The sequence below is a fragment of the Pelodiscus sinensis genome, chromosome 4 (assembly GCF_052426305.1).
Source record: "Pelodiscus sinensis isolate ZL-2025 chromosome 4, ASM5242630v1, whole genome shotgun sequence".
NCBI lineage: Eukaryota > Metazoa > Chordata > Testudines > Trionychidae > Pelodiscus > Pelodiscus sinensis.
Window position 1 is genome coordinate 104,342,916 of NC_143055.1, and position 25,417 is coordinate 104,368,332.

The window sequence follows — 25,417 nt, forward strand, 5'->3', positions numbered from 1 at the left end:
TTTTTTAGCTTGGCTTACTTATTTCCCCAAAACTGGTCTTTTAAGCCCCTAAGGATGTAAGCAAATGGCTCTTTCCAAATCATCCACATCACCGAATCTGATTAAAGAGATTGACACTTAGCACTGGCATCTGAACAGAGACCTTTGTTGTTACCACTCTCTCCTTTTCCTTGACATCCACCTTCATTTCCCTAAAATGCATAGTTAGTGCTGTTTTTGTATTCAGAGATTTTGTCCATTCATTGATTGTGATTAATTTTTTTTTTTTGGCCTTCTTTTTTTTCCTTTCCTCACATCTGCATGCCCCACATACAGCTTTCAAAATGGAGGGTGACATGGAGACGTTGTGTTCTGCTCACCACTCCTCTTCCATTGCTTCTTCATCTCGCTGGTCACCATCTTTGCTGTGGCCTAGCAGCCGCTCCTGCTGTCAGTGTCTACTGAGGATTCTGATCATGCTCTACCTCTTCATCTTTGTTTGTTCATACGTTGTGTTTCTTTCTATCAATTCCGTGACTAAGTCCATGGAAAATGTAAACTCACTGAGTCACTCACATGAGTCTGAGCTTTTCCAATCCATTCCTTCCTCTGTGCTGTGTAAGTTAAGAGGTACCATTAGTTTAGATGGCCCCTATCTTACAGACAAACAGTTGTCAAAATGCTTTTGTGCTCTCGTATAGAATTGACATTGTTTTTGTAGTTTTGTTGTTTAAATTACCATGGTTTTGGTGGGCTTTCCATTTGTTTTCTTCCTTAAAGCATCATCATTTCTATAGTAAATAGCTATTCGTATTTCTGGAAAAAAGTAAGTCATATTTGTGGCAGATTAATGCTCCATGGAAGTCATTCCTAAAGTTTGCCTGGAAGGCCGGGTAAAATACAATTCCATTAGGTAAAATGTCTGTTTTGAAGAGTAGAATGTAAAAAGCCTTATGTGATAAGCCTGACATAATTGAGAAAATCAGTCATAGTATGGAACAGAACTATTTCACATGAATTAGGAGGATAATTTGGGTGACATGGATGGAGTGATCAGTCTTGACATCTCTGCATACAGTCTGTACAGCTCCTCTCTTTAAAGCTGTACAAATCAACTTGAACAGCTTCAGGCATGATGGAAGAGCATCCATGCAATAATCCCTCCAATTAATGTGTTGTCTTAATGATATTCATAAACATATCTTCAGTTGTTAGTTATGCGGAATTCCTGGATTTAGTCTACAAGGTGTTTGGTGAGGGAATCCTGCCCCTCTCTCTCATATACGCACGCTTGCTTGCTCGCTCACTTGCATGACAATGTTCATGCCTGGGTAGATTTGTTGCGAAATTAAACAGTAGTGTGTGTGCTTTTTGACACACACATTTTTCATACTGGATAAATAGTTACTGAATTTTATAGACTAAAGGCAAACATTATCTATGCATAACATAATCTCAGAATCAGAAACATCACATGAGAAGCAACAGTGCTGCCAAAAGGCCTAGGGGATAGGGTATTTGCCTGGGGGGCACAGGGGTGCAGGTTTGAATCCCACCCACCCTGGGAGCATCAAGACAGCCAACACCCATTGCCCCACTGATGGAGCTGGCTTATGGATTAGGAAGGTAGGATAAGGGACCTGCTGAAGATAGGGAAATGGGGTGGGTTCTCGAGTGGACTGACAGTGGTCCCCAATGCGGTGCCCGCGGGTGCCATGGCACCCGCTGGAGCATTTATGTGCACCCGCTGAAACATCTGAGCTGGCCCTGCCCCCGGTGCGCAGCATATGCATAGTGCGGCCCCTCCCCTGGGTGTGCGGCACATGTGCGGTGCCGGCCTGGGGCGCATGGCTCATGGGTGGCCCCTCCCCCGGAAGCACGGTGTGTGAGCAGCCCTGCCCCCGGATGCCCGGCACGTGAGCAGCTCCGCCCCCGGGCGCCCGGCAGCCACGCAATGTTGGGGACCACTGGACTAGGGAATAGGGCATTTGCCTGGAGAAGAACAAGGCTTGGGGGTTAGAGCTCCACAACTCCCCCCACCCTCCCGGGCAGAATAAGGGATGCCCTGAAGTAGGGTGGGTTCTGGAGTGGACATGGGGATATAGGGCATTTGCCTGGGGAGCACAGAGTTGGGGGTTCAAGTCTCACCCACCCTGGGAGCATCCAGATAGCCACCTGTTGGCATAGAGATGGAGCTGGCTGGTGCATTAGGAAGACAGGATAAGGGACATCCTGAAGGTAGGGAGATGGGGTGAGCTCTGTGGTGGCCTAGAGGATAGGAATAGGGCATTTAAGATTTATTGTAAAAGGGGTGAAAGGAAAGTGAGAGAATACCAAAAGGCATGATTTTTTTTTCTCTCTCATGCTCGCTGCATCCCTTCCTTTTTTGTCAAACCACTGTGAGAAATTTACATAGCACTCAAATTCAGTACTATTCTGTTTTGGGTTTTGTCATTTTGTAAAATAACATAGCCTTATAGATACTCGTTGATGATAATGGGAGCATGAACAACGTGTTGTGTTTTCGTCTTTTTGGGGTATTGAATAATTATTTCTCCTTGAAAGGTTGCTCCAAGAAGGAAGGCAATTGTGTTTTATCCAGTTGTAAACCACTGTGTGTACCTATGAAACAATCAGATGATTGCGCTGTGCATGGATCTGTATGGTTGCTGAGGTTTCTCACTTTCTGGGAGCCTGTGCTCTTTTTTTGCTGAGCTAATCTAGAGCAGATGGCACTGAGGAGTTAGCTAAAATACACAAGATCACATGTGCTGCCGTTTGGTGTAACTTAATACATTTTTCCTACATAATATTCAGAGTCTTTAGATGTGGGCATTTAAGAGATGGAAGAGAAGAACGAGTGTTGAATGAAAAAGACTGATGGGTTCAGCTGACCTGCAGCTGCATTGTTTGTCAAATTATAGAAATAGCTTTGGAGGGAAAAGAAATACAAAAGCGGGACAAAGAAAACATATCAATAAGGTGGGCTACAGAAAGATTCATGATGTACAGGGGGCACCTGCCTAACACTAATGGAAACAAAACCTTACATCAGCTGTGGGCAACCTGCAGCTCATGGGATGTATGTGGCCAATTGGGGTTCTTTGTGCAGCTTGTGCGCCTTCCCCCTGCACGTCTCCGTCTCTCCCATCACTTCTGGAGTGCTGTGAATCAGCTGACTTGTGCATTCCAGATCTTGGAGGAAGGGAGAGGGAGAAGTGGGGATGGAGGGCAGGGAAACCAAGTGATTCACAGGCTCCAGAAGTGCTCGGAGGAAGAAGGAAGAGTAAGGAAGTAAGTGTGTGGCCCCCAGCATGAGAGAAGCACAGGGGAAGGGAGTTTTGAGGGAAGGGATAGAGAAGTAGCATGTATTGAAAGCCAAGGGCACGTGAAGTGCATGCTGGTTGCACACAACCTTGTGAAAACTCTGCACTCCCTTCACTTCTGTATGTTACTTTTGCTTGCAATTTAATTTGCCCCTAATACTGGATTGCCTTGTGTTGAAAAGGCATGCTAAAGAAGGAGAATCAAGTGCAAGAATGTAATCTTATTCTTGTGGCCATGGTTAGTGCACATGCCCAGTTCAGTCATGTGGCCCACTGTAGTCTTGGTTGTCCATTGCTGCCTTACAAGATCAGTGGTCTTTTTGTTATTGACTTCAATGATGCATAGACCACAGGTCATATCAGAGCCTTTCCAGGAAGTGGATTTGTTTGGCTGCCTTGAATGAGTGTACTGCAGTATGTAGGGATATAGTGTTAACAGTCTCAACAAATCTGTACTACTTCTGTCCATTCCTTTCCCCCAGCAACACAAAATGTGCCTAACCTTTTCCTCCATCACAAAAAAGTCTCACAATACTGATATAAAACTACAGATATTTTATTTAAGAAATGGCATAATGCTAATAAGCTACCATCTGCTGTATGCAAAATAATTTCATAATGTTATCCTGCTATAACAGATCTGATTGCTCACAAATGGGACACAAAATGTGTTCATTTAAATCCATGTTTTGGCAATGACTCTTGAAAACATGGTTCATCATCATGGTAATAGATCAGATTGGTAGTTTACACAAAGCTCATGCCTGGAGTTTAAGTATTATAAGTCTGTATGGATCACTGATTCAAGAGGCCCTGAATTTTTTGTCATGCAAAGTTCAAGATATATACATTGATTACTCTTCAGAACTTGGCAGAATTACGCTGGACAGAATAACTAAGGGTCTGCAGTTATCTCAGAATCTTCAGTATTCATTTGTACTTTCTATACTTATGATAGGAAATACCTGGAATACTGCAGTTACTAGGATCAAGTTAGGATATCTAAAGCATTTGCTAAGACAGTTGTGAGTCTTAAAGGAGGGGCCAGGAAATCAAGAGACTTTGGTTCCATTTCCTCTCCTTTAAAATGGCAATAGTAATACATATCCATAATCGTTAAGCAATGAGGTCCTCCGAGTAAAGATGCTATACAAATGCTATTGTCATTTAGTAGCATCGTTTTATATGAAGAATTATGTTGCTTGGTGTGATCATTTCTTAATTCCATGAATTTCGTTCTGTTTGTATGATTCCAAAATAAAATGTTTTAAATATTATAATGTAATATAATTATAAAAAGTTATTTTTGCTGTTTACTCATAAGAATTTAAGAAATGTTTTAAAATCCTAATTTTCCTTAAAATATCCAGGAGACAGAAGGGAAGAGCAACAAACTATTTCAGAAGACCAAACAAGATAATGTTTTAACTCTGCAGTCATTAATATATCCTATCTAGTCATTTTCATTATAGAAATGAGCAAATAATTCCATCAGGATTCAAAGTTATTCCTGATTTCCTCCTCCTAATTCCATTATTAGAATAAAGAATAGCATATGTATCTGAAATTGTCATTTTTAAAAAAATCTATTCATTTACTTGATATGATTTACATAATGTTCCGTGATTGCTTTTACTAATGTGATCTCCATATTGCTTCTATATCAGTTTGTAGTATTTAACTACAGTAAAGTTATAAAGAACATTAATCCTCGTTGTGGGGGAGGGGAAACTGACATTCTGATGGAATATGCTGATTTTAGAAACAAAGCAGTGGTATTCTGTGTTCTCTTAGAACATGTTTGGGATGCTTCTCAGAATCTCTTACTATGTTTTAGGGGCAAATAAGATGAATCCTGTAGGTGCTCTAAAGAGGAGCCCTGCAGTGCTAATATGATATTGTTATGCGCTTCAGCAATAAAGGCTACTCAGATACAATACTAGCTATTGGAATTAATTGGAGGTTTATATGGCATGAGAAAATCCTCTCCTGCACCTTACTTAGATGCTGACGATACTGTGGTAACTAATCCTGTTTATGCAGCGTGGACTCAATAAAGTAATTCAGTTCACTGCTGGAAAATTTAAAAAGCATGATGATCTTGCACATCTGTGCAGGAATTTGCACCGCAGAATTTGCAGGAACTTAACAAAAGCTTGCAGGTTATCACAGGATCATGTAAACTTCTGGGGAGTGGGGCAAAATCATGGCTCGTGAAATCAGTGGGAGTTTTGCCATTGATTTCAATGTTACTATGATTTCACCCCAGTAGACTGACGTTGTCTGGACCAGCCCATGTATACAGATAAGGATAATAATGTGTATGGATTTCTTTATAGCTTGCAGTTTCCATCTAATTTGATAGAAAGGATGCTAGAAAAGTATGATATGGTAAAACTTGATAGGATCTTACCTACATTTATGTACAAGATGGCATTGAGTGGTTATGGAGTAGGAGGATAAAACAGAGAGGAAGGAGTGACCTGTGGCTAAAGCATAACTCTGGAAATTAAAAGTTCTGGCTTCTATTCTTGGTTTTGTTTGCACCACTCAATCTCTCCATGCTTCACTTTTCCCATCAGTAAAAATGGGGCAACTCCTAATTTCATGAGACTATTGTGTTTTTATTGAGCAAAGACCATTTATTCTATTATAAAACTGAGACTCAGGATAATTTCCGAGTGAAGTTCAGAGAGTCGTAAGGTGGTAGCGCAGTTTTTTTTTTAAATGCATATGTAAGCAAATCACTTTGTCTCAGCTGCTACAAGAAGCTTAGACTTTGTTAATGCATTTAAACATTATTTTTGATACAATAAGCCAGGTTCAAGTCATCTCAGTGAAAACTTAGTATTAACTCACTATCACAGCAATTGGCCATTGGTTTTTTGGGGGGCTATGGAGTGTTTGCCATTCATAAAATATCGTTGAGAGAGATAAGAGAGATGATCTTCACTGTGTGGTAGCTGGGAAGCAGTTGGACTCTTCAGAAGTGACAAACAAGTACAAAGTGAAATTCTATTTGTTGCATATGAAATATAGCTTTAACTAAATGTTACCTTTATCACAATAATATGATAGAGGTTAATACAGGCAGTCCCCGAGTTATGCGGATCCGACTTATGTCGGATCCGCACTTACGAACGGGGCCCGTCTCCCTGGTCTTCAGCAGAGCAGGGAGAGGAAGCAAAGCAGCGGAGCACACGGACAGCCCAGACGCGTCTGGGCTGCCCGCGTGCTCCGCGGCTTTGCTCTGCTTTGCAGACCAGGGGGACGGGGAGCAAAGCGGCGGAACACGCGGGCAGCGGACAGCCCAGACGCGTCTGGGCTGCCCGCGTGCTCCGTGGCTTTGCTCTGCTTTGCTCCCCATCCCCCTGGTCTGCAGACCAGGGAGAGGGGGAGCAAAGCAGAGCAAAGCCGTGGAGCCCGAGGGCAGCAGGACAGCCACGGTGCGTCTGGGCTGTCCTGCTGCCCCCGTACTCCGCGGCTTTGCTCCGGACGCCTGTGGTACAGCAGCTGGGGCGCTGCCTTTTGGTCCTGTAGCGCTGCTATGGGCGCTACTGGACCAACCCGGCAGCACCCCAGCTGCTCTGCCCCAGGCGTCCTGATTCAGCCACTGCTGGTCAGTTTCAGCAGCGGCTGAATCAGGACGCCTGGGGCAGAGCAGCTTGGGTGCTGCTGGGTTGCTCCAGCAGCGCTGAGGAGCGGCGGCGCTACTGGACCGACCCAGCAGCACCCCTGCTGCTCTGCCCCAGGCGTCCCCAAGTCAGCTGCTGCTGAAACTGACCAGTGGCTGACTACAGGAAGCCCCTGCCCTGGGCTTCCTGGAATCAGCCGCTGATCAGTTTCAGCAGCAGCTGACTTGGGGATGCCTGGGGTTCTTAAGTTGAATCTGTATGTAAGTCAGAACTGGCATCCAGATTCAACCGCTGTTGAAACGGATCAGTTTCAGCAGCGGCTGAATCTGGACGCCAGTTCCGACTTACATACAGATTCAACTTAAGAACAAACCTACAGTCCCTATCTTGTACGTAACCCGGGGACTGCCTGTACTGAGAAAACATTGATTATATTGGATCTTGTATGTCATTTAATAGAAAGATGATTAGCTGGCATAACTTTTTCAGAGATATGTCTACTATGGAATGATGCATTTGGGTTTTCATTAAACGAGCAGCGACACTTCCACATTTATTATTTCTGGAGGCAGATGGGGAAAGTTAAGAAGAATCAGCAGTCTCAGAAACCAATCAGCTCATCAGAATGAATCATTAGGAATAGTAGACAGTGGAAAGAAGTATTATTCTTATGATGACAGATTAAGAGGTTAGAATAGGCATATAATAAATCAAAACAAATTATAGACTATTTCAGGTTACAGTATAAACTTTTAAAGATTTAAAAAAAAATAGTTCTGCAGTTTCAACTATAATATTTTTTACAATTTGTGGTAAAGGACAAATCATGGATCAATTTAGGTTGTCACAAGAAAGATTCTATAGTTACAGAATTTAATACATTTATTTTAGGGCCTGATACAAATACTATTGAAGATAATGGAAGTTTTTTCAATAATTTCTTTGGACTTTGGATGCCATACTTAAGCTCTGATCCAGAAAACCACTTACACACCTATTTAACTTTAAGCATGCACGTACGTGCTTTGCTGAATCAGGACCTTCTGCTTCAAATGATGGTCACTATGTGGAATACAAATGTTGCTCCATTTGTATTCCAAAAGTGGATACATTTGGATACAAACATAAATGAGCATTAGTACAATATTTTGCAAGTGGTACAAATCAGCCAGGGCAACTTAAAATTTGAACAGTTAGCTCCTGAAAATGTGTTGTAGCACCTGGCAGTTCTTTTGTGTCTATATCCAGAGTTACACAACTGAATGAAATCTGATGTGTTTGTCTATAATTTTTTTCAGTGAATGGCACAAGTGTTATATCTCTCTTGCCTCCTGCTTCTTTTGCATTTTAAATATCAGTAATATTTATTTGAGTACTCTCTGCATTGCACTGTACAAAAGTAATTAATGTATATTTTAACTGTTCAAATTACAGTTTTGGGGGATTCCATTTTTATTACAAACTAACCTAGGCAACATCATTCCATCTGTTTTTAAGCAGAACATCCACCATGAGTTCAATGAAGAGTGCCCTGCTTTAAAACGGCTAGTGCGGTACATCCGAGGGTCTATGGTATAGAGAACTGGGATAAATTGTTTTCAAAGTTTTATCTTTGTGAAAAAGATTGAAGGCAAATCAGGGATATACTGCCCCCGATTTTGCATAGGGCAAGGAATTGTTTGCTTGCTTGCTAATTTGATAATCTGCAATGAGTCTCTCTGGTATTTAATGTGAATTAACAAGCTGCCTCTGCACAGCACATAACTGATAAACAACTGTTTTTTATAGGACTAGAAAATACATGATGATGACCTTTATTTTTGGCTTCATAATAATTACGCTTCCCAGAGGTCCTTTATGTTAATAGGAGTATTCCAAGGAACAGTAAAACCACAGGATTCCAAGTCTCCAAGTTATGTAAAATCAGGATAATAACATTTCCAGTACAATAATTATATAATCATTCACCTCAACTATTAATAAAAAAGTGTATTAACCTGTGAGGGAGCAAGATTTTTTGTTTTTAATTTTTTATTGCAGCGCAGAGCACAATTTTTAAACCATTGCATCAGCAGCATTGTGCTCACCCAATTAGCAAAGTTCTACATGCATTTCCCATTACATAGGTTTGAACAGATACCCCTTGGTGGGTATACTAACAGTGTTCGTTTTTATCAAATATCAACAGGTATTTTTTATACTTACCTCTTCCTCTGTTTTTCCTCTCCATTTCTTTTTGTTGTGATTAGCATCCTAAAATATTGATTATTTCGATAGTAACTTCAATTTTTTTCATATTTCCTTAGTTGGATGCAAAAATAGTGTGTTCTTGTGTGAAGTCCTGATTTACTTCTGCATTACTTTGTTTCATTGGTTCATTAATCCTGAAAGTTTCCAGCACAGTGCTCTCCAAAATCTTCTTTGCATAGTTTATATACGAGTAGATTGTCAAACATGTAATAAATGTAAAATACATCCTGATAAAATATGGCCAGAGTCTAATAAATAAACAAGAATTGAAGCATGTCCTGTGATTAATGCTACATGCTATAATAACTTCAGCCAACATTGTAACATTCTCCTCATTCCTTTTTCAGATTTCTGTTTTAGCTTGACTTCAAAATATTTTTGTTAGAAATGCCTTTGTAATCATCATGTACCTGCCCATGTGCTAAAATAAAGGCCGCATTTGTGTGAAGCACTGTTAACACGATCCCTTAACTCACCGTGTGTTGTATTGTATACTATGTAGATTATATTGAAGCCAGATCTCACGGCTTTAGTCGGCCAATTCTTGTCCGTAGTCTCTGATTCTGTTGCCCTCTGTCTCCTACAAGAAAAATGCCCCACCACCCTTTGGGCAGCTTCTATTCCTGGTGAGAGTTCAGCTTGAGTCCAATTACTTCTAGTCCCTAGTGGCGTTCCCAGTCATGCCACAGCTCACTGCCAGGAAGTTGCCCTCCAGGGCCTCTTACATGTATCGAGCCCATAGAGTTAATCTATCCTCATACAAGCGGGGGAAAAGAGAGGACAGAGAGTCTAGTCACTGCCTTAGGCTTCTTGATACTGGAACTCACTAACAGCCCTTAGTCCTGGCAGACCTCTCCTCCTGGGCAAAGAGTCCGTCGTCCCTCCCCTCCTCCGCCCCCTCTCCCCTCCCGGGTTGGCAGGCCTGCTTATAGTAATTTCATCTAGAGCATATTTTCTTTATTTGCTCATTAGTGTGTCATCCTGCACTGTGTCTTAAGTCTTAAGTAATTACTAGTATCTGCATTGTGAGTAGTGTTCTGCAAAATAATAGAGTACTGGTTAATTTGTAAAAATACACGTACATATGTCATTATTTCTTTGGAAATTTTAAAAACACTTAATTCATTATTCCCTGCAGAGTGAATAATTTTATGTAATAGATATCCAGTGCCATGATCCACAGCTGAATGTTTTTTCTCTGCATTTTTAGATCAGATGATCTTTCTAATTAGCATTCCAAAAAAGTATTTCTACCAATTTTATTAACAACATCTGTTGCTAATTTTGCATTTCTCCCAGTTTTTTTACAATATTTTTGCCAGCAGAGATACTCATCTTTTAGACTTAACTAAAAATCCTATGATCATGGGTTCCAGAGCCCTTATATTCAGAATTTCATATTCATATATTAAGCAGGTAGTTGTAGTTTCTCTTTCAAAACTGGCTAAACTCAACAGTTGAGGTACTGAGCATAGAATTCTTAACCTTCTGCTCAAAAACTACAACACTGTTCCACTTGAGGTAAAGGAGAATCTGCAATCTTCAGCTTGTACTATGGTTTTTATCATCTATATGATGATTGTATTCTAGTCCCACTAGAGACAAGGGGCCCGGTTAACTTCTGGCATAGTAGGCATATGCCAGCTAATCTCATGAGTGAATGTGGCTCAAACCATGTTATCACTAACACTTACTCTGGATGGTGATGGACACTACTGCAATGCTAGCAGTCTGTGCTTTTATTTTTGAGCAGAGACCAACTTGCTTTTTTGTAAGACATGTTATTACCTTTCTGATTGGCCTGCAGAAGGAGTAGCATATTTTGATTAGTGTGTTTTTCAAAGAGATTTGGTTGTTAAATTGGAATGGAACACCGAATCTGATTCCCGGTTGGTGTGTTCTTGTATAAAAAGAATGGAAAAATCTCTCATTTGGTTATCTCAGTGATATTTTCTTGTCAGCAGGTACCCCTTAGGAAGTCTGGAAATGATGTTGAGGGATACGCCCAGTTTCTCAATGGACTTCAGCACATGCTGTTGCTTCAGCCGATTTATAGAACCTCTCCAGCTGTCACTTTGCCACTTGAAATTTGTAAAAAAAAAAAAAATACATGCAAAGATGAAAATAAAATTGCTGCTGGTTTATGAAATTTGATTTTCAATATACATGATCTAGTGTCAGTGAGCTATACCACTGATGCATTATACAGTCTTTACAAAAAGTGAAAAGCCTGTTACACATGTTAGGCATTATATGATAAGATTAATATAATTTGAGATAACTTTCAGGGTCAGTACACTTATATAACCTCACACCACCTAATGATCAACAAGCTTCATAACACCAAAGAGCACGTCCTTTCCAATTCTGTTCATAAAAACATTCTTCTAGTCCTTCAGCAAATTGTAGTATGAGAGAATTTATTAATCTCCAATATGATTTAACATACCTCAGAGTGTACTTTTTCTGGAATCTGTACTGGACCTTTCCTCAAAAATGTACTGATGCAAAATCACCAGTGTGCAAACAGCATATTTCCATTAGGAAACAAAACAAAATAATGAATTTAATTCAGGGGCAAAGAAACTTTTTTCAGTCAGGGGCCACTGACCCACAGAAATATTGGTCAGAGGCCCCACACATGAGAGAAGCTTCTCCTAGCAGTGATATCCAATATCTCCCAATAAATGCCCACAGGACCTGCTTTTGTACGCACTCGCTGGTAGCTCATCTAGTCTTCTCATCCAGTCTTCTATGCCACTTCATCTCTCCAGTTCTATCAAGTCTCTTGCCTTTCCTAGTTCCGAGGTGAAGCACAGCTCCATGACATTTTTCCTGTATCACGACTCCCAAGTCTATATCCCTCCCACTCTTTCCCCCCACCCAGTTGTTCCCAAGTCTCCTTCCAGACTCCTGCCCCTCACATTTACCCCCTACTCCCCAAGTTCTGCCTCTGCCCACCCTGGATTCTGTTTATAATATAGACAGTTTAAAACTTTGTCTGTACATGTGCTGAACCTTCTCTTGTATCTTTATTTCCTTCTTTCCCACAAAAAAAGGTTTGTGATGTTTCAAAAAATACTATTAACAATCTGCTGATTGTGTAGAATTCCATAGCTGTTGAGATTTTTTTTGTTTCATTGTAATTACTAAGCACTTTTGCTGCATTCATTTGTTCTTTTTTTTTTTTTTTTTTTCATAATGTTCATTTTAGCTTTAAGATAAGTAAAGCATGGAAATCTCAGTTTCTTCCACATGGGAAGAAGCACTGCTGGAACAAATTTTGCTACTCTCAACTGTATTGCACTTTTGTCTTAGGGAACATTTGATTGAGAGCCAGTAGATGCTGCATTTCAGTAAGTTCATTGAGTAGAAATAAATCTATTTTTTATACATGTACAATTATGTGTGTGTAACCAACAGGAAAAAATGGTACAATGCTAGCAGCACCGTTGTAAACCCAGTGTGGACTTCAGTCTTATTCGTGGAGCACCCTGACAGTGCTGGTCAGCAAAGCCATCATCCTTTCCCCATACAAATTCATCCATGATACCTATAAGAAATCAGACAACTGAAACCTGTTTATTTTTTAAAATCCTCTTTACCCACCATGCTGTTTACTAGCCCTGCTAGCTGAGTCACCATCTACTTTTACTGTGGCTTTTGCGCACACACCTTTTTAAGTGATGGTCTTTTTATAAGCATTTTTATTACAGGCAGTCCCTGGGTTACGTACAAGATAGGGACTGTAGGTTTGTTCTTAAGTTGAATTTGTATGTAAGTCGGAACTGGTACATATTTTGGGGGGGGAGGAGGGGAGCTGGAGTTAGGTGGAAAAGACCCTGATTCTCATACAACTTCCTTATTCTAAGAAAAACACATCCTGTTTTGATATGAAGGTTTTTTTGGTTGATATTTTAATTAAAAATTGATCATAAGTTTCATTGTGTCATGCTATATCCAGATCTTTCTTTTGGGGTACCTGAAAGATCCCAGTTATTCATTTAATAGTCAGAATCTTTGTTTTTTATAACTAAAAAAAGTTTATTCAATGCATATTACTGTTCCAAATAGAATTTGCTACAGATGGTTCAGTGAAATGGGTATTAAGTGTAATCAATAGTCATTGGAGAGCACAGTGAAATATTGACACAATCAAAGCTGTTGTTGTCTTCTGCTGAGCAGAAAATGGAAATCCCTTCCTGTGAAGTGTGTGTGTGAATTTATCCACAGGATTAATTTTAAAGAAAAATTCTGTGTTGGAAACAAGAGTTTAGCCACAGGTGGGTCCTCATTGTCCACTCACCCACTTTGCAACCAGACCCATCCCCTCGGGGCTTACCCTGCTCCGCTGCAGCCAGGGTGTGGGGTTGGGGCTTATCCCCTCTTCCCTTTTGTCCTGCTCCTCCCCATTCTTGCCCACCCACACCACTGGGTAATTTTTCAGCTTCACCTCTGCCAGGCTGGAAGGGACTTGTTAATTTCACGTGACGCTAACAAGATACTTGCAGCTCTAGTGCTGAAGAGGGAAAGAGCTGTTGCTCCCAAGGTGGGGACTGTAACACAATGGGTCTCACTGCCTGCTGCTTCTGCTGTTCCCTAGGAAATTAATTTTTCCGCTCTGGAGTGCCCCCTTTTGGCTGGTGTCTTGTTCCCCCCAGCAGACCCGCGTCCTCCGCAGCGAGAAAAGCCGTTCCGTGTCTCCCTGGTCTGCTGGGGGGGCGCTAGCTCCGCGTCTCCCTGGTCTGCTGGAGGGAAGTGCCCCCTGCGCCGCCAGAGGCGGCGACAGTGGGGGAGGCACCCCGCACTAGCTGCGCCTCCCCCACCCCCGTATGTAACTAGGGATCCGACGTAAGTCGGATTGATGAAACCCAGGAACTGCCTGTATCTTAATTTTTGTCTATGGTAACACCAAAAGATTTGCTGTAACTGTTGTGTTAGATGCTCACAAACACAGTAATGGACATAATCATTGTGCTACAGATCTTACAACTCGTTGCTGCAGTTAGATCAGTGGTGAGCCAATGGGACTCTGCATAGGAGGATCTAGCATGAAGACGTAAATTTCTCTTCGGTAGTGGTTTGGGCTTATTTTAGGAGTAGTCACAGGTGATACAAGATTACTCAAGATAGGTAAGTACTAAGCTAGTTGTGAAGAGTAAAGATCTCACTAAAACAGGGCAATAAAATGGCAGATACAATTCAGTGTTAAGTGCAAAATAATGCACACTGGGAAATAATTCAAGCTATACGTACAAAATAACAGAATGTAAATTAGCTGATACCACTTTAGAGAGATCTTGGAGTCCTTGCCCACAGTTCTCTGAAAATATCAATTCAATGAGCAGTGTTAGTTGACAAGCTAGCAGAATGCTAGGAACTATTAGGAAAGAGAAAGATAGTAAAACAGAAAATATATATAATGCCACTGTATAAATCCATGGTATGCTCACACCTTGAATATCGTGTGCAGTTCTGGTTGCCCCTTTGCAAAAAAAAACCTATATTAGCATTGAAAAATGTGGAGGAAAGGGCAACAAAAATTATTAGGGATTTAGAACAGCTTCCTTACAAGGAGAGATTTTTAAAAAAAAAAACTATTCAAGCTTTGAAAAGAGACAACTTAGGGAGGATCTGATGGAGAGTTATGAAACCATGAATGGTATGAAGCAAGTGAATAGGATAAATAACATTTCCTATCACATAAAACAAGAACTGAGAGTCAGCTGATTAAATTAATAGGCAGCAGGTTTAAAGCAAACAGCTTCTTCACACAATGCAGTCAACCCATGGAACACATTGCTATAGGATGCTGTGAAACCAGTTTTATTTTTGGCTTTCAAAAAATTAATAAATTTGTGGAGGATAGGTTCATCAGTGGCTATTAAGCAAGGAACACGACCCATGTTTTGCGTATCTAAACCTCCTAATGCCAGAAGCTGGGACTAAACAAGAAATGGATGATTTGAAATTATCTGGTTCTATCCATTCTTTCTGAAGTGTTTGTTACTGGCCACTTGTCAGAGACAGGATACTGGATGAGATGGACAGTTGGTCTGACCTGGTATGGCTGTTCTTACATTCTTAAGTTCTTATGGTTAAATCTCTGTTGTTAAAATCAGTTGACCATTTAAGGAAGACGTGCTTTTTTGGGTTTGGCCAAAGCAAATGCTAGATGGGGAAAAACTCATTGTAAACATAGCTTTCTGAGAACAGTAGTACACACTTGAAACCTGCAGATCGCAAATGCAGGTGAACCATTATAGTACTGCTCATAAAATGACAATTGGTTGCCTTTACACTTCTGTAAAGATCAAGTGTTTGTAGTTGTGTTTTTAAAGACAGGTCCTTAGTAGATCAGAATTGAAGTAGAAGATATGTCATTGATCTGTGACCTGTGCTTTATTTCCTTATGAATACAGAAATACACAAAGGCCAATATATTGTAAAGCGATTAACTTAAAACTTCTGGCTATGATTCTAGAAAAGGAAGTGGAATCATGGAATAAATGGCAGTCACACTAAACAGGGAAATATCTAAATGTCCTTGTCTTTATTTAGTCTGTCTTTTAGGCTGTTACTTTCCGCTTTTGTTCTCATCTCATGTTTTCTTTTTGTCCGTTTATCCTTTCTTTAGCTCGTAAGCAGGAGATCATCAAGGTTACAGAGCAGCTGATTGAAGCTATCAACAATGGGGACTTTGAAGCTTACACGTAAGATGTCTCATTTTGCAAGTAGCAAGATAAGATACATGTATAAAAATGTGCATCCTTATAGTCCTTGAGAAAACGTACAACCTGCTTCACGGCTGTATTGCACAAGTCACGCACTGGTGTGAGGGCAGATTTCTGTAGAGTTACATTAGGAGAAACATGGAGTAATACCATAGTGAATGTGACCCGTTATCGCTATGTAACATATACCACGATCTCTTTCTGCAAGCAGAGAGGAGAGAATGTTCATGATTTAAAAATCTAAGAATCAAGATCAAAATACCCTGGAAAAATGTTTTGACAGAAACATTTCAGTATAAGCTGGGATTCTGTGTCACCAGAATTCCATCTGTCGCATCATAATACATTAATGCCTCTTGGGGCTCATTTACATGGAGAGCTAGTACAAAGCAAGCCTGGGTATGACTCTGCAGCACACTCACTTACCATGCAGTAACAGGACATGTGGGCCTTGCTGCCAAGCACTAAAAGTTATGTAATACACTTTGACATATCCCCAGCCATCTCATTTTACATTGCAGTACATTGAAGTGCACTATGAAACACCTAGTATGTGGTAGCAGGGTCCATGTAGCCAATAGTCTTACTATAAAATAGAAAGGCTGTCTACATGATTTCGCTGAAAACCAAGTGCTACTAAGTGGAACTATTTTGTCTCGAAAATTGATGGGGACAGATACTTTTCCTTGCAGTTTCACAAGACCACCATATTCACTGAGTCCCTCTCCCCCAAAGTTATAACATAAGTTCCCGTTTCTCAGCACTCCCTTAAATAAAAAGGTAAGACCCTTAGCACTTACTTTGGCCTTCTACCATCTTCCCATTTTGTGCTCTACAAGTCTGTCTTCAGAAATTTTATTCAGAAACCAAGGCATCTTCTGTTTAAAGTCATTTTAAATATTCCATTTTAAAAATAACCCTTTAGATAGTTCTGTTTTTTCCTTACTCTAATCCATTAAAATGTCTTTAGAACAAAAATTATATTTTATTTAAAGTTAAAGGTCTAGAACTAAAGGTTCTATTTCAGCTCATGCTAAAGGTTTTAGAATAGTTGAAATAGGAAAGTAATATTCCTATGTGACAGTGACAGATTACCAGTAATATGCCTTTACTTGGTACAAGCACTTTATATCCTTCAACTGTAACAAAAATGTCAAATGGAAATTTGATCAACACTTTTCTGTTTTGCAGTATGCCAGAACTCAGGCCTTAGAAACATCTAACCAAAATTAAATTATCATTGAAATATTGGTAACCACATTAGTTTTCGACTTAACAGATCATACAGCTGACCCTAAAGATGTGACAAAGATCCCACTGACTTCATTGGGACCAAGATTTCATCCTTCATGCCTGTATGTGTTGTGTTGTGTTCCAGCATGATACATTCCCTCTTGGAATAACAAATAGGAAAGCAAGGCAGACAGAAATAATAATTCCCGTGTTTATTGATGGATTACAGAATTTCACACACATGATATTTGTTTCACAGGTTGATTTGTATGAGGTCATATGCCTTTGAGCTCAATCATATTCTGCAGTTGAACAAACTAGATAGAGGATGAATCTTTTGTTCTGGGTTATCATGCAACAAATAGAATGCCATCTCCTTTAAATCTCAGATGGAGAGGGCTGCTTTATTGTTTGTTTTAATTGTCAAAACAGTAGACGTTACGGTGGCAAATAGTATTCCTGTGGGGAAAGTCGCTAATTAGAAGTTTTCCATCATTCTTGGGAATAAGACCTGTGAGAATAAATCAGCATTCATGAGCCCAGCTCTGCCTGCCTTAAGAGAAGAAAATCTGGAAAGGAAAAACAAACATGGTAGGAATGGGTGGCTCTTTGAGCAGTAACCCTATGGGCGCACTATTTCACATGCATGCACCTTTGATCAGAGATTTTAATTAGCATGCATTCAGCCCATGCATTTACTTCTGATATCCTCATGCCCTGCAGTGAGTACAGGTGAACCACCCTCAATTCCTTCTGTCATCTCAGCTTCAGATGAATGGTAGCATTTCTGTGTTAAGTGCCTCAGCTGAGTTCATTCTACTCAGTTTAGTTAGTAGTAGTATTTAGTTACTGGCTGTTGAGGGATCATTTTATTTCCTCCAAAGAAATTGTGCTTGTGAGGGACATGCCCAGTTCATCAGGGTTTAAACATTGCCTCACCTATAGAGAGACTGAGAGAAGAAAAGAAACAAATACCAACCCTCACAATTGTGGCCCCCAACTGAGAGAGAGAAAGGCACTCCCCACATTCCCCTTGCTCACCAGAATCTAGGAGGGCCCAGGCTAGTAGATGTTGTGTGCTCCATCCCAGCAGTGTGGGGAGGTTGCAGTGCCAGTGTAGGCTCTCCAATGCTGGAGGGGGAGCCCTGAGTCACAGGGGCTGGATTCAGGCAAGCCAGAGACTGCATCTGCCCCCCAGACCTGAGATTCCCCATCCCTGCTTTAGATACCCAAAGGACTTATCAGTGACTTCTGACCAGAGTCTGTTGGCAGTTACTGAGCATTCCTTGGTATCAAGAATCTCTTGGTGTCTGACCCCTTATACATCCCTGGTGTCATCACGTTTCTTTTTAGTTGGTGCTCCGCATTAGAGGAAGGAGATAGAAACCTCTCTTCAGTATACTGAATCTCTGTTCAGGGTTCTCCTGCATGCCTATGTATGAACTGCCTTTCTCTGCAAGACAGAGAAGATGTTTGGGGACCTCCTCATTCCTGGATGCCACCCTTATCCTTCTTATGGTCCTCAATGCCCATATTGGCATCCGAAGGCAACTTATCACTGACGACTCTCCAAGGTCCTAATCCTTTCCCATCAGGATGATAGGGAGGATTAAGATTCTCCTCCCCAGAGACAGGAGAAAATGTTTGAGGTTCAAGAGATTTAAGTGGACAAAGAAGCACCCCCTATACCTACCATCTTTTCGTTTTCACCAGATGTGACCGTAATCTCTCCTCCTCCATCTACAGCTGATTATACTTGGCAGCTTCGAGACCTCATTAAATAGTTGGCAGATTCCCTCTTGAGGAGCTCAAAATTCACTCTGCAACATCTTCCAGAGTCCTCTTCCTATCAACAAGGCTCTGCTGGAGTCTGCAAAAATTGACAAACCCCTGCCACAGTAACACATGACTCTGAGCTCCTGTTTTCTCACATTCCACCTAACACACTGGTGATTGATGTGGTGCATAGCCAGGGCAAACACCAATATAAGTCCACCCCATAAGCCCAGCAGTGCCTGGACTTTTTCAGGAGAAAATCCTACTCATCAGCAACCTACAATTCTGCATTGTGAATTACCAGGTGCTCATAGCCATAAGAACGGCCATACTGGGTCAAACCAAAGGTCCATCTAGCCCAGTAGCCTGTCTACCGACAGTGGCCAGCACCGGGTGGACCGAAGACAATGATCAAGCGATTTGTCTCCTGCCATCCTTCTCCAGCCTCTGACAGAGGCCAGGGACACCATTTCTGTCCCCTGGCTAACAGCCTTTTATGGATCTACCTCCATGAAATTATCTAGCTTCTCTTTAAACTCTGATATAGTCCTAGCCTTCACATCCTCATCTTGCAAGGAGTTCCACAGGTTGACTACATGCTGTGTGAAGAAGAACTTTCTTTTATTAGTTTTAAACCTGCTACCCATTAACTTCATTTGGTGTCCTCTAGTTCTTCTATTTAGGGAACTAATAAATAACTTTTCTTTATTCGCCCTCTCCATACCGCTCATGATTTTATATACCTCTATTATATCCCCCCTCAGTCTCCTCTTTTCTAAACATGAAAAGTCCCCCGCAGCATTTGCAATTCCGAAGTGTCTCATTAGCATCCCTTTTACGGAAAAGGGTGCCAGTGTAGACACAGCCGAGTTGTTTGCAGAGAACACAAATAAGTTGTTACATACTCTTAAAAGATTGCAGAGACATATTATGTTCATTAGGCATCCACATTCCTGCCAAAAAAATGGTAGATTGCAAGTATCTCAATAATCCCAGACAAACAGAACTTCTAATTTAGAGACATAAGTTCCAGAGGAAAAGATCCTCTAACCCCACCCTACACAAGTTTGCAACTGTCTTCATCTTTGAAACATGAGTTTTGATGGGGTGGGCAAAGCTTTATACTCTCCTATCTCATTGGTTTGTCAGCTTCAGTGATTTGCCTACTTCCCTCTGTTTGGGGACCTCCTATTTCCAGCTTGTATAGTAGCGTATCACCTTGGACAAACGGGAGCTGAAAATATTGTTGGGCTACCCCATTCATTTTACTTACCTTCCTTCTCCTTATTCCTCTTCCCCTTCCTCTTCAGAAAATCTTCTCAACTTTCCTGCCAAGATAGAAAATAAACTTCCTTGTTTGTTTAGGAGCAGTAGAGCCAATCCCTACTCAGCCCAGCAGTTTCTATTTGAGATTTCTCATGCCTAAGAAAAAAAGACCAAATTTAGATCTAAAACTCCTGTGAGGAGTCAGAAGTTCAGGGTGGTGTCTCTCTTGGCTATAATTCCTTCTCTGGATTCAGGGAACTGATTTTAGTCCCTGAAGCTTCAAAGCACATAATTCTGTATAGAAATGTAACCATCCAACACAAGGTTCCTGCATTTTGCCATAGGCCAGAATAATTTTCTGTACTCCTCTTTCGTCTCTCTTCAGTTCTGAGAGTGTTCTCAAAGGTTTCGTCATTGGTGACTACCTACCTGCAATCATATTATTCTAGGGATGTTAAATATCAAGTAATTGACTAATTGAATAGTCAATGCATTTTGCATCGACTATTTGATTATTCAGTAGGGCATCTCTGCAGTGTAGGAACAGCCCTAGGTCTGTTGCTATGCTTCAAAGGCGAAGGTACCACATGGAACCCGGAACCCCAGGCTCCATGTGGTATTGCCTCTTTGAAACAGTGTGTGCAGCCTGACACCAGGCTCCCTGCGGCGCTGCCGCTTTGAAACGCTGCGTGCATTCTACGCACACCCCAGCTGCCCCCCCCTTACTGCCTCTTTCTGATGGTGGGGGGAGAGAACGACTAGTCAACTAACCGATAAGCATTTGCTTATCGGATTGTTGACCAGTTTTTCACATTCCTATATTATTTTTCTCCCTCAGTGATTGCTTGCTCAAGGGTCAAGCATACAAAGTGTTCTCTGTCACATGGAAAGCACTTTCTTGGTTCTTGGACTTGGGCCTTCAATTGAACATGGAAAAAATCCACACTAACTCCCATTCAGAACAATTAATAGAGGAATCCTGGATTCACTGGCATCCAAGGCCTTCTTCCCCATGAACAGATTCATGACACTATCAAACCTTGTCAAACTATTCACAGAAGTCCTCAGATTTAAGTCAAAAATTACACGCAGCTTCTAGGTCACATGGCAGATTGCACTTTTGTGATAGAGTCTGTGAGTTTGTTTCATTGTTTCCAGGGGTAGCCCAGATCAGTTTACTTACCAAACACAGATTTCCTTGTCAAATGCTCACTAGGCTAGCGGGGGGAAGTAAGGCGGGGGCAGGCCCCTGGGTGGGCCACCGCTATATTTACCTGTGCCTCTGCAGGTATGGAAGATTGCAGCTCCCGTTGGTCCCCGATCACTGTTCCCAGTCAGTGGAGCTGAAGGAAATGGCTCATACTGAGACACTGCTTCCTGCAGCTCCCTTGTCTGAGAACAGTAATCCATGGCAAACAGGAGCTGCACTCGCCTGTACTTGCGGAGGTGCGGGTAAATACAGCAGCAACGGTCCATTGGGGCTAATCCTGGCAAATCAGATCCGGTCTGTGGACTGGTATTTTTCCCACTGCTGCCTTAGACTGACAATTCATTGTGATTTAGAGGCAGGGGTCCCCTTTCTTCCAACTGACACTAATGGCAACTATATCCATGGCTACTTCAGATAGCATGGGAGGGGGAGGGTGTACAGTACCATGATGGTCACCCCAGGAAGCCACCTTCAATATCAAGCTTTTGGAGTGGACAGAAATGCCTGTCTTTATTTTCTACCCCTCATCAGACACAGGTCTATTAAAGTCATGACTGACAATATGGCCTTCATGTTCAATATCAGTCATCGGGGAGGTGTGAAATCCTCCCACTGTGCCAAAATAAAAATGTTATGGAACTGGTATATAGAACATTGCATAAGAATTTCAGTAATGTGTCTCCTGGGCAGGTAAAATGTGACAGCTGATGTTCTCAGCAGGTTTCCCCCTGCCCCTCACCAAGATTACAAGTTAGAGTTGAATTCCCAAGTTCTTGTTGGCATATTTCAGGCTTGGGGTTTCCCAAAAGTGGACCTCTTTGCCACAGCTTTGAAGAAAACATTCCTTGTGCTCTATTCAAGGGGAGGTTTAGTTCCATCTGGGGAATGCCTTTTCTCCTCATTTGGATGAATTTACAGTGTTTTCCTACAATGCCTCTGAATAAGTGGAAAGAAAATTGGACAGACAATACCAGAGTTGTCATAACAGCCTGAATGTAGTTAAGGTAGGCATGGTCTCCATACCTACTTAGCCTAGCTCTTAGTCCAACAACAAATACTCAGTTACTCCTTAGCTTCTCTTCCAAGAGGCCAGTCAACTGGTGCAATCCAATCTGAGCATTCTTCATCTCAAGTTGTAGCTCCTCAATGGTTTGTGAGGTTAACATCTGTTCTGCAGAGGTGCAGAAAATACTGATAAATAGCAGGAAAGATTCTATGAGAAATACCTGAAGAAGTGGAGAAGATTTAGTCACTGGTGTGAACTCCAGAATTCTGCCCTGCATTGAATGTCGCTTAGTTCTCTCAAGATTCATTTGGCTGCCTTACCAGGTTTTCCCACCACTGTTGAGGGGTTCTAGCTTTGCTTTCCCTACAGCTCTAAGGTTCATGAAAGGTCTGAGCAATCCCTGTTCCCACTGGTGAAAGTCCTCATCTCAGTTTGGAACCTTAGCTTGGTTTTAAAAAATCTCCTGATGGTAACTTGCTCCTTACTGTAAATTTGTATAAAAACAACTTCTCCTTAGTGGCTATAACATCAAATGCAGAATCAGAGAGACTGAAGCCTTAATGGCAGGCCCTCCTTTCGCAGTATTCTACACTCCAGGTTTCTTTCTACAATGTCTTTTGAGTTTCATAGGAATTAGATCATTCACCAACAAGTGTTCCTTCCAAAATCCATAATTCCAACCTGGACCTGGAGACCATCTTCCCCACTTGATGTCAGAAGACATTAGCCTTCTATTTACATACAACTAAATAATTTTGTAATTCTCCTGGACTATTGGTTTTGTTTTTCAGACAGATATAAAGGTTCTGCTTTTTCTACCCCAAGACCATTACGATAGATTTCTGGATGTATTATTATTTGTTACAATGCTGCCAGCATTCTAATCCATGCTTGATGAGGTCACAGTCTGCATCCTAGCCCTGCTTTAGAAAGTCCTAGTATTTAAGATCTGCAGAGTTGCTAAATGGTCTTTGGTACATAGCTTCTCCAGGTACTATGCTTTATTTGATGCCTCGAAATGATGCGGAAGTTGGCAGTGCAGTTCTCTCTGTGATGGACTTGATTCAAAAGCTCTTTTCTATTTATGGGGCTACTGCTCAGGAGTCACTTGAAGTGGCGCACACCCACAAGAATGCTACTTGAAGAAAGAGTGGTTACTCACCTTTGGAGTTTCCTTCTGAGACTCAGCTGTGGAGAAGGAACTAATAGCAGCTTGCCCACAGCCTGATACAGCCTCAGTGCAAGGCACAAGAGTATTAGCAGTGCATGCAGGGGTGAAACAAACACTGCTAATTAAAATCTCCCAGAAAAGGCACACACTAAAGTAGAGCTCCCATAGGGAGACATCTTGAAGAACTACAGTGAGTAACTTTTCTTTCTGTTCTGGGAACTCAGGGTTCTAGTTGGTAGACTGCATTTCTTCAAACTTTCTTTTTGACATGACTATGTATAATTTTCACTCTACTATTCCTGCCCCTCAGACTTCTTCGTACATAGTTTCTGCTTCACTGTTACACTTTCTGCTCCAGAGTTGCCTCTGGTATAAATATCCTCCAGCTTTCCCTGAACCCCATCATAATAATCAATTAGAGTCTGAATTCCCTCATTCTGCAGATTGTAAGTGTTAGGGGTGGGAAATCCCAGTATTGAGGATTCCTTTGGTCTCAAATATCAGAGGGGTAGCCGAAGTTAGTCTAAAGGTGCCACAGGACTCCTCGCTGCTTTTGGTCTCAAAGATATCACAAAGAAAGTTGTTCTGTGCTACATCTGAAAGTGACTAAACATTTGTCAACATTTAATTTTCTCATCCACAGGAAGATCTGTGATCCAGGTCTTACATCTTTTGAACCTGAAGCTTTGGGGAATCTGGTGGAAGGGATGGACTTTCACAGGTTCTATTTTGAAAATGGTGTGTTCCTATTCAGTCATATTTTAAATACTTCCAAGTATGTTTTTTAAATACAGCTCTTTTTTGTAGCTACCTATGATGTTTTAGAAATTTCATTTTGAGTTGTGCAGTTTTTCATGTTTCTGCTAAACTTGCTTAGGAACCACAGGGAACTTTTGATTGTGGATGGAATTTTCAAGTTCATGTAGTTATTTTAGAGGGGACGGGGAGGAGAAAGGTGAGGAGAGAAATGGAGGGACAACTAAAAGTCAAATAAGATTGGAAGGTAAGTGATTCCCACTCTTCATTTTTCAGATCTAAGGCACTGAATAGCACATTACTTGAAAAGTCTGCATTGATGGACCTTGTCAGCATTACCTAACATTTGATGATTATTCTTTCTTACATTATGTCTAAGGAAAAAACTATAGCCACTGTGCTGATTCATGCTAGCTGAGGCCCTTGGCCTCAAGACTTTTTAAGTGGTGATCGCAGCATCTCAGTGGATTTAGTACAACTACGTCAGCTTCAGAAAAGAAAAGCTGCATATCGGGGAATAAAATACACTGCTTACTTGTTAATACAATGGACTGTCATGGTAGAAATGACTCAGTTTCAGAACAGTTTTAAAACTCTGAGAGACTCAATTAACTAATGATACTGATTTTTCTCATTCATCAATTTCTGAATGAGAAATGTCAGAGCACAAGATTAGCTCCAGGGACTCCTGATTTCTAATCTCAATTCTGAGATGCTCCCATTGTGTATTGTGAATACATAATTGAATATCAACGACTCAGTTTCTCCATCTGTACAGATATTAATAAAAATGTAGCATATCTTAGAACTAAAGAAAATGTCATGAATGCATGGTAAGCTGAAAACTACTAAATGCAAAAATGTTATCACATTAACTCAGATGGGAGGTGTTGGATGGGCATCTAGAAGTTGCTCTTATTTATTGTCTTTTAAATGGAAAGGATTTGGGTTACTGCCTCAGTGTTACTAAGTTAGAAATGAGAACTGTAAGCATTTAGCATTGTCTTGTTACTGCTATGATCTACAGGCCCTTAACAGTGAGTGGGTACTTTAGCCCACTTGTCGCTTGGGGGCA

The 25,417-nt window shown here is 41.1% G+C and overlaps 1 protein-coding gene across 42 annotated transcripts in view; it reads left to right on the plus strand.

The window, feature by feature from the left end:
* The window catches only part of CAMK2D (calcium/calmodulin dependent protein kinase II delta), a 262,249-nt gene that overhangs the window by 228,538 nt on the left and 8,294 nt on the right, over positions 1-25,417 (plus strand). For all 42 annotated transcript variants that reach the window (XM_089778016.1, XM_089778037.1, XM_075929800.2 and 39 more), the window contains 2 exons: positions 15,828-15,903; positions 24,230-24,324. In XM_089778016.1, coding sequence (XP_089634142.1) covers positions 15,828-15,903; positions 24,230-24,324 — 171 coding nt within the window. The remainder of the gene's footprint in view (positions 1-15,827; positions 15,904-24,229; positions 24,325-25,417) is intronic.